Source organism: Nicotiana attenuata, unplaced genomic scaffold (assembly GCF_001879085.1).
Source record: "Nicotiana attenuata strain UT unplaced genomic scaffold, NIATTr2, whole genome shotgun sequence".
Lineage (NCBI taxonomy): Eukaryota > Viridiplantae > Streptophyta > Magnoliopsida > Solanales > Solanaceae > Nicotiana > Nicotiana attenuata.
The window spans coordinates 15,776-26,306 of NW_017672762.1; the positions used below are offsets into that span (position 1 = coordinate 15,776).

The window sequence follows — 10,531 nt, forward strand, 5'->3', positions numbered from 1 at the left end:
GATTTTTTTTCCTCTGTCCAGTCTTAGTGAATAGCTTAGTGAATAAAATTATCCAGTACCCAGGAACGGATTTATAGTGTACCGAAGGGTTCATGTGAACCTATGGTCTTCGACAAAAATTGTGTATATTATGTATATAATTCATATAATTTGTCTAAATACTACCTTTGTGAACACATGGTTCGATTTGTTGTGTTGGTTCACTGATTAAGTAGCTGAAAATTTTTCCTAGGGACTAGGGATCGATCCTTGTTGAGCTAATTTATTCAATTTTTTATACTATTAAACTAGTGGTGCACCCACAAAATTAATCGAGATACGCGCAAGCTGACCCGAACACCACAATTATAAAAAAAAAAAAACAAGAAATACGAGTATAGACTATAGAGAGGGTATAGACCGTAAAGAAAGAGATGATGAAAAAAAAAAAAGGGAAGATGATTACAAATTAAAGGCATTGGTAGAGGAAAAGAATCTCGTAGAAAAGGGAAGAAATATTTGTCGTCCTGCAACAAATGATTATACCTCTTTTTTTTCTCACTTTATTTTTTAAGCTTTGGCCTTTAGGTAAAAGAACATGAGTGGAGTGAAGCATAACAATTAGTTTGAACCGTTCAATTCAAAGTAGAAGAGTGAGAGGTTAAGACATAGTTAGGTGAGCAGTCAGTCTGTTTTAGTATTTGGACAAAGCATAACTACACCTTGCCGACAGGAATTTCTGTCTCTCCACTAAATCGGTAATTACAATTAAATGGCCCCATATAAAGCTACCATATACGCCTATAATTTGCACGAACCTTAGACTAATTTTTGTACTCCTGGTTAGATGGAAAACTTCCAACTCCTTTGTTATTTTTATAATCGTAGTGTTTGACCCAGCTTGTGTACACATCGACAAATTCCATGGGATACTTGTTACTCAGTGGTCCCTTCTATTATTCTAATAATAATTTACTCACTATCACCCACCCCGTAAAAGTGCACACCAAATATTTCGTTTTTCAAAATTTTTAAAATCTTATATACATTGTCCAAGTTTAAAGGTGGGGTATTTGTATTTTAAAATTGAACCTTTTTTTTTGTGACACTACATGCAAATTTACTAAAGAATATATTTGTTGTGTATATCCTTCTATTCAGCACTTAAGATCTAGCTATAGATACAATTCTCATATCTGTTAGGTCGTGCTTGAGACTTGGACATTCCGTACCATGTTTCTCAATCTAAGAAGAATTTCAAACTAGCCCCAAGTTCTTAGGGTCGTTTGGTTCATCGGATAAGGTGGGATATCCTGGTATAGATAATAGGATATTCATGTCCAGATGAGTGCTTTACCAGTCTTCAAATACAGTCACACATTGCATTCATCTCTGTCACGGACCTGCCTAATTCGACCCCAAAAACTAGCTCGTGAGACCAAGAGTTGTAAAACACTTATAAGATGCTCTAGCATCCATCATCTATTATTCTGTTTGACGTGGGAGGGCGTCACACCCTAACCCACCCAAATCCGCAACGCCCTCGCTATTGTGAGACTGGCTCTGATATCACTCTCACACTGTTGCACTAATAATATATGTATGCTATGGAAGATTTTTGCCTTAGTGAGGAAATTCACTTTCAACAGCATCTCTAGCTAACATCTAGCTAAAGTAGCCAGGTTAAAACTTTGAGATTCAAAAGTTTACATGTACATTTCTACCTGTAGCAAATATTTTTTTTTTCAATGTAAATGATTCTTTACAGTCCCATTATATAGCAGTCATTGTAAATTTTTCTTTTCATCATTGAACATTATGATACATCCTCCATATTTTGCTTTAATTGGTATAAAAAGCATGTATAGAATTTGACACAGTCACTTCTGGTGGTTAAAAGTACTTAGCATATGGAAAAAGAGGTCTCGCACAAAAATCAATCAATACATAGAAACCCCACAAAAAAATGATAGGGAAAAAGGAGAAAAAGGAAATAAGCCTTTCCCTCAAAGGGTATCTCTCTTATGGTGCTATCATATTATAGTTCAAGATAAGAAAGAAATAAGATAAGCTCTTTAAAAATAATAGTATGAAACTTATGTTAACAGCAATAGCAAGTGTGGTCATAGAATCTCTTTTTGGTAAGCTTAATCCTAATACAACCTATTTTTAAAAGACACTAAGTGACAGAAAAGTAAACAGCCACCACTTTTTCAAAGGAAAGGAGATTGTTCTAACATTGTCCCTAAGAGCTTTCCAAGAAGTGCTTGATGCCATTAGAAAATTAGATGGAAACAAAGCCAAAGTCAAAAATCAAACATACTATCAAGTCACCAAAGAGTATATATATTTCTTTCGGAAACAGACTGTCTGCCCTTCCAGCGTAGCGGTAAGGCCGCGTACATCCTACCCTCCCCAGACCCCACTTGTGGGATTACACTGGGTTGTTGTTGCACCAAAGAGTTCGTGAATATGGTAAAGTGAACTCAACGAAAATGTGGGAGGCGTCAAGCTAAATCAAACTCTAAGAATCAAAATGATATAAAGGTTATCTAGAATATATGCAAATTATGATGAATGTATCATTAAAACCACAGTGAAATGCGGATAAAACTTTAACTATTACCAGTAATGATGGTTTTTCGTTTATGAAAGTCATCTGGAACCAGCAAAAATTAGTCAATCGTCGTTGCCATATCACTATCAAGCATCTCTTGCGTTGCTTCATGCCGACAATATTCTTCTACTTTGGGTCCTCTCACAACTTTTTCGCAATGATGGGGAGCATCATCCAATGACCCTGCATGAAATATCACAAGTTTTGAAATGTTTAAGTGAGAAGTTACCCTAAAGGTGATTTAACTTAAGAGCCTTTTCTTCTCTCTCCAAAACAACCAATGTTTAGAAAGACTTCCACCTCTTTCGCGGTAGGGGTCCATACCCCTCCACTCAAAACAAGAGTCAGTTGTTGGAAGTGCTCTTCCAGCTATACAGATTGATCAAAGTGTCCTTGAGGGAAGGAGTTGTTGCCAAAGCTAGCAAAAAGCTTGTCGCATAGGGCTCCATCAGTCTTAACAACCTCAGTCTTTTTAATCAAAAGTGCACAGGTGAAAATTCTTGAATAATGTCTTTTCTCTGATCATTTTCATAGTATCCTCTTCACATGATTTAACAGTTTTGCCAACCAAACATCTTATGGTGGTCTATCCGGTGTGACTATGACCTTGTCAAATACTTCTGCACCAAGAAAAATTAAGTAGCATTGCACATAAGTCATACTTCAGTTGATAAATGATAATGGATTCCTGCTGAAATAATACTCTCACAAAAGTTAGATAAAAGACCACTGCCAATTTGCTCCTAGCCAAAAGGACTAGCATCTACTGTCAAGAACATGGATAAAAAAAAGAGGAACAAAAGTAAAGTAGAGAAAACTCGTGAGGATGAAAACAAAAAATAGATTGCTGGACAATCATATATAATATCAAATTCGGACCAAATGATATTTTATCACAGTTTGGTAACTCACCAACTTGGGGTCATTGCTCAGACCAGACCGTGCCAGAATGATATCGAAAGCATGGATTGACACCAGATCCAAAGATGGTGTGTAGTGCAGAGGTACAGAACCTACAGCAAAACCTCATCTGCGATCATCTTTCAAGTTCCTCCTACAAAAAGGATAGGCTGTATCTGAGGTCAAAGTTCTCCATTTGTGTCTTCATGGCACGTCCGCACATTGTTGCATTTAGTTACCGCGGTCACATTAACTACCTGAGTCTGAAGAACTGAACATGGGATTTTCAGCAAAACCAAAATGGAGTGAAATTTTGGTGTGAGCATGTTAATTGTTTTGAAATACCACTCAACAGGTCATTCTAGGAGATCAGTTAAGTATAAATTAACTTTCGGCTCAGCATTAGACCAAGTATCTGTCCAGCATAATGAGGGTACTTTTGACTTCCGAATCTATCATTGAAATATGACTTGCAAATTTCTGTCAAAATAAGCCCTTTGAGGTACCTTAATCTGGATATATCTAAACAATGACTGTGAACAGAATGTAGCTTTAAGGCAAAAGCTGAACGAACTTTCATCAAATTAATAGGATCTATTCAAGAGTAAATTTCTGATCTTACAAGAAAAGGGAAACAAAAACCTTTCCCTCAACATCAAAATTTATCAGTTCCAAAACTACCTAAGAACAAAAGCAGTACAAACATTTCTGTCCTGCAACTTCTCTCAATCAGCTTTTTCTTAGCAAGCAAGAAGCTGTTCTGCATATCACTGATTTTAAGAGTGAACAACTCTGCTCATGCAAGAACGCACGACAGTGTGGAAAGAATCTCATTTCTTCAGAAAAAAATTCCTACTAATGTAGTCATAAATAAATAAGAAAAAAGGAACACTACACAGAGGATGTATCAACAAAAACCTCATTTAGAACATCATCCTCACTGTTTGCCAAGGAAAAAAGCTCAGCATCTTTATCTTCATCATTAGAACAATCCCTCTTCTGAAGCTTTGAATGAGCAGCAACAAATATCAACTTTTGAGCCTTGTCCATACCCACTCTTGAATGGGAATGAGCATTCGCCCATCTCAAGAAAGACCAGTTGCACTTATAACCACATGAACTTGCACGAAGGAAGATTAGCCTAACGGCCACCTTGCCAAGTGACTTAAATTCAGTGAGGTGAGTTTCCCACACAAGTCTGCTACTTTGTGGATTTGCAATTTTCATCTTTCCAGAGCTGGCATCCCTTTGTTTCAATTGTACAGCTTGAGCATACACAGGATCAAGTCCTTCAGTTCTCCATTTCATAAGCTCCATTAATGCAATGTGAGCCTCTTCCCTAGACACAAGCCGGGTTATGAGCTTGTCTACGTCTTTCTCTTGCTCTGGTGTCAGACATTTAAATGGAGGCAAGTACTTGCCACTATTGTCCCTAATCAGATAGAGAGGGTCAAGTATAAAAGCAGCAGCCCAAGCAGGATGATAGTTCTTGTTAAATCTCCTTTCAATCACCTTCTCTACTGGTCCCTCGACAATGTGAAACTTCGAACACCAATCCTTCACTTTCACCCTAAGCTCCTCCCAAAGAGGAAGGCACTGCCCTACACGTGGCTTCTCTGTCTGAATATCCTGTGCCATTGTCTTAATTAGTTTTACTAGCGAATGTACTGCTTCAAGTTCATTCCAAAAATGTGGGCTCCTCATCATCTCTTCGACATCTCTAGCAATTTGCTCCTCCATAGACAATATCTTATAGGATTCATCCAACAATACTAATTGAAGTGCACGTGCTGAGCTCAGTATATCCTCCACTAATGTGTACACAGGTTCAAAATCTGATCTTTCATAACTACGCAATGGTACTCTCAGTAAACTAGCATGTCCATACTCCTGCAATTGATACTTGTGAAAACTATTCCGAACTTGAGACTTGTTATTAACAAAATTCGCAAGCTTTAAACAATTCCCGGTTACATTCTCTAACAAAGGAAGCTCCTTACCGAAATCCTTAACCAAACTATTAATCGCTTGATACTGACAAGAAAGGTTAACCATCCAATGATGCTGATTCTCTAAGTTCCTCAAAGCCTTGGCCTTAAACTTATCTGCCACTATACCTACACATTGGTGCAAACTGTTGCCACAAATTTCAGAAATGGTCTCCATAAGAATCTCCTCTGCATACTTAGAATGCACGTATCCACTAGTGAACACTGCCCTTCTAAAGACACTGGTCCCATTGGGAAGATTCACAGACAAATTAACCAAATTCTCTTCACCATAATTCTTCGACTTCCAACCATCAGACGCAATCTGAAAGAACATAGCATCACGAATCTTCACCTCGGATTCAGCCTTTGCTTCCTCATACTTAGCATCCAATCTAGAACCCACAAAATCTCTCCTTGAGAGTGGCGGCAAACCAACTTGGTTTAAGAAAGATTTAAACTTTGGATGCTCAAGACTCGAAAACGAGACTGACCCACAACATTCATAGACCCAATCAGCAAGATAATCAAGTGCTGAATCAATTTGGGATTTGCTTAATGTTGGGCCAGGTGATGCTTTAGGACTCTTTAGCTTCTTCACACTATCTTCTAACATAGCTAAAGCACCTAAATCATCTTTACCACCTGACAGCATCAAATGCTGCTGTGCATACACACCACCACCACTACCAACAGTACAACCACCACTGCCTGCCGTACAACCACCACTGCCACCAGTAGCGGTAACAATTGTAGTAGCCATTGAAACAACAGGGGAATAGGCTAACTCAACCGCAAATCTAGAGGGATCAACAATTGCTAAAGGTGGAACTTGGTACGACGTTGTAGTCACACTCCCCCCACCCCCACTTGAACTACCCCCACGTACCCCACCACCACCCCCACCACCACCAGAAGAGCTCCGTTTACGGTGATTTTGCTGAGTTGGTGAGACGTTAGTAGTAGTTGGTGGTACAGAAGAAATGGGCTTTGCAACAGAGTTGCTGAAATTAGGACAAGTTCCTCTTTTAAGATGTTCAGAGGCAGTTCTTGAAGGGTTAGAAGCAGAGAAAACGGCGTCGCATAAGGAACAACGGAGTTTAACAGCTTTAGGAAGTCCGGTATCAGAATTATGGACTAAAATAGGCTCAAGGTGAGCCCAATACCAAGCCCCTTTACCTTTTACAGCTTTTGTCCGTACCATCACAAGCCCTTCGTACCTCTTGTGCACTGCCTTAGCATTAAGCTCGTCGACCGAGCCTCCGCCGCCGCCGGTTGAGTCCACGGTGGTTAAAGCTGTGGTTGTATTTGGTGTAGCAGCCATTTCGTTAAAATACCAGAAAAGCCCCTATAATTATTAACGTATGATATATTAAAATGCAAAGGACGTGGCTTTATGTAAATTAGATGTTTTTAAGGGGCAATTTTATGGGCATGCATTATTTTTAGCCGGGAAATGTCGCCGGCAAAGGTGGGAAAGTGGGTGACGGCCGGTGGTCCATTATAGAGAGAAAAAGTGTTTCGGACTGTAGTGGTCCTCTTAAGACTCTTTATATGGTTTTTGACTCGTTTTTTTTGGCTGTGTTCGGAGGAAATTTCGAGAAGTTTCTATAGAGAGAATACGGAAAAATTTCTGGGTCGGAGTTCCGCCGGAAACGGTGCCGGAGAAGAAGCAGAAGAAGAAGAGAGAGAGCGAGGGAGAGAGAGAGTGGTGTAGTTGAGAATTGAGAGCAGGCTTTGGTCTTAACACATAGGCGCCTGTTTACTGTTTGTTTGACGATTGGAACCTTAAAAAAAAATTAATAATAATAATAATAATAATAATAATAATAATAATAATAATAATAATAACGTTCGTATGTTATTAACGCGCCCTCAATATCAGGCCGCTAAATAGTTTGGTTTTATAAATTGGTATATTTTCGTCATTATACATAGTTTATACCAAGTGAAAAAATAGTTCTCCTAATACACTTTTAGTCCTGGTTTATTTGATATATTATGCCTATGGAAAGTTAATCTGATTATCTGAATAATTCTTTAACTAAATCAAAAAAAGTTATGAAACTTTAAATAATCAACTCTAGTTATGTAGTAAAAATTCAGTAATTTTAATGGTTAATTTAGCCTACAAATCATTAACTAGACTGTTTGATTTCAAGAAACAGGTCAACCGAAATAATTTTCTTTCTCATTTGTCTTAAAGAAATTGTCGACGGTGAAAAAGTTGACTTTGTCTTAAAACAGAATTAAAACTGGATGTCGAATATTTTCACGTATAATTTGTTTATTGACATGCATGCTGGCATTTTCCTAATGTGTTATCACACTTTATTACTCTTTCAGTTATGTTATTATCATGAAATTCCTACGCATATTTAGCATAAAGGTTGTGTGACTCGTTGTTTACTTATTCTTTATATTATTACAATAGACGTGAATTAAATGTGACAACGTATATTTAGCTTATAACGTGAAAAAAGGTCGTATTTTTAAGTAAATTTATCAAGTCCGAAATTACTAACAATATTTTATGACTATCAAAGACACTTGGATTGCCTTTTTTCCTTCACAAAATCACAATTGGACTGCCAATTGACTTAGTAGTTTGTGTTCATAAATGCAAATGTTTTCTGAATAAATCTCACGAAGTTCGAATTTATATCCATCTTAATTTTTGTAAAATATATAGACGTGTCAAATCAACTTCTGACACACCAACTCAAAAAATAATTACTAAAAAATTTTAAATTCAAATTGAAGCTTCAAATGGATCTTTAATGACAGTTCTCCTAAAAATAAAGATAGAAGTTAATTAGTCAAAAGAGTTTTTAACGTAATAAATTAAAACAAAAATAGAGAAGAAGTTGATGAAGTCATGGAAGTTGCGCTTGAAAAATATGAGAGAAGATAAAAAGGAAGAGAAGATCTTTAAAATTCTTAGTTTTGTGAGTATTCTTTAAAGTTGTATGTAATATGTGAAAATTTTATTGTTATGTTTTGAATTTAAAGAATAGTGCATAATTCTAAGTATGAGTTTTATTTCGTATATTTCTTAAAAAAAATTCAACTTTTATTTGGTAAAAGAGAATGAGAATACAACTCACAATTGTCTATATTAGGGCGGTAATATATGATTTTTTTTTCCATCAGTAATATATGATTAACACTAGCTAGAATACTGTAGTATTCCATAAAAGTAAAATTACTATAAATATACTGGATACCAAAAACGAGGAGTCACGAATCTCTTTATAATTTCTTTATAAAGGAAAAAACCAATAACTAAATGCATAATTGAGGAGTTATTATGGCATCTTACTAGCAAATTCAATAAATGAAAATGAAACTGTAGATTTGGTAAATGCCCCTACTTTTTCTAGTTTTTAATTTTCTAAAATATCTCAACTTCAATTTCCTCAATATTTTAAAAATTATTATTAGTTCTGGTCTTTGTCAGGAGTCCTTTTTAGTGGGAAAAAGGGCATGCGGGCCAGGAGGATTCCTTTTATTGTTTGTTTGTTTCCCTTATTTTTGTAATGGGAATAAAAATTAGGAAAATAACACTTTATAGCTGCTTTTAAAATAATTAAATATATATATATATATATATATATTTTTTATATTATATATAAAAATATATATAAATTTTATATACTTTTGCAGCTAACAAATGCAAATAGTTTCGGCCGTGATTAAAAATAATTTTTGCCAAAGAAAGTTTTTCTCCTAATATTTAAAATATTTTTGAGGCAAAAGATTTTTAATACTGTCAGCTAATTTGGATGTCCTATTTGTGCCTTGTTGTTCATGTGTTTATAAAATCAAATAAAGACATGAAAAGGGCAACCTAATTAAATTAAATAAATTTCCTCCAGTTGTTCTTCATTTTCTTGGAGCATTGTTGACCAAAATCAGACAATATAAAATGTGCCTGCAAAAAGTTCTATTTGCAATCAACCCCCTTTTTCTTTTTCTAATAACACACGAGGAACCATTATTGTGATGATGTAACATTTTCACTAGTATAGATTAAAATTTTAATTTTTTTAATGGGATTAACTCTGTAATCATTTAATGAGTTTTTAACCTTTTTTTTTGGCTCTTCACTAGCGTTCACGAAGATTCTTTTTTTTTCTTTTGCTATGTCATCTTTCAGAGAAGTCTTAAATTCATTTCGGACAAGTATAAAATGAAAAAAGAACGCCCGTAAAGGTCGAATTAGAAACTGACTTTTGAAGACAAGTTCAACATCTCATATATTTTCCTTTTTCTCAGAAGTGAATTCATTTATGCTTTGTTGTAAATCTAACATTTAAGAGAATGAAATGTTTGACATCTCAGCAAATGTTCACTTATTCAGGCTCGGCGGACCAGAATTTAAACTTTATGGGTTCATCTTTTAACGTTTTTAGTATTGAACCTATTATATTTTTATAATTGTGAGTTTTATCTACTATTTTTGCAATTTTAATGAATTTTTCGATATTAATTTTTACTCTGCATTGAAAGTTATGGGTCCAATTGAACTCGTCATTAGTATACTAGATACGACCCTATATTCAGGGACGGAGTTACGGGTAAACGGGGTTTATCCGAACCTCTTTTGCTAGAAAATTACAGCATATATATGATTAGATTTCTTTTATGTATATATATTACATGTTCATCGATCTCCTTGACTTCTTCGTAAGTTTATCTTTTTTATGATTTGCATTCCTTTGTAATTTTATTTATTTATTCTTGTTTTTACAATTAGGCATCAAGACTAGTGCACTTACGAGTTATAGCAACTAGGGAATTTTCAAACATAACTTTAATGACAAGTCTACATCAAATCAATTTTTGGCTCCTATAAATGGAGAAACACCTATCTTCTTGAATAACATAGCCCTTCTTTATATCTTTTGAAAAGACTTTTCAATGTAGACAAAATCAATTAACCTTATGTGTTATTATTAGTATTATTTTTTGTCTCAACTTATAGATCCGAAATTACCGCTTGGTAAGATTATTTTAGGCTCCAATAGAATTTAAAATTTTAGTA

The 10,531-nt window shown here is 35.3% G+C and overlaps 1 protein-coding gene across 1 annotated transcript; it reads right to left on the reverse strand.

Moving 5' to 3' along the window:
- Positions 1-4,061: 4,061 nt before the first annotated feature.
- Positions 4,062-7,249, reverse strand: LOC109214416. The gene has a single exon (XM_019378332.1). The coding sequence runs from the start codon at positions 6,806-6,808 to the stop codon at positions 4,388-4,390; it is 2,421 nt and encodes an 806-aa protein (XP_019233877.1). The 5' UTR covers positions 6,809-7,249; the 3' UTR covers positions 4,062-4,387.
- Between the last annotated feature and the right edge of the window lie 3,282 nt (positions 7,250-10,531).

Bases quoted from the DNA above. Each gene is read 5' to 3' on its own strand.
- LOC109214416 (XM_019378332.1), bottom strand. From the start codon at position 6,808: ATGGCTGCTACACCAAATACAACCACAGCTTTAACCACCGTGGACTCA.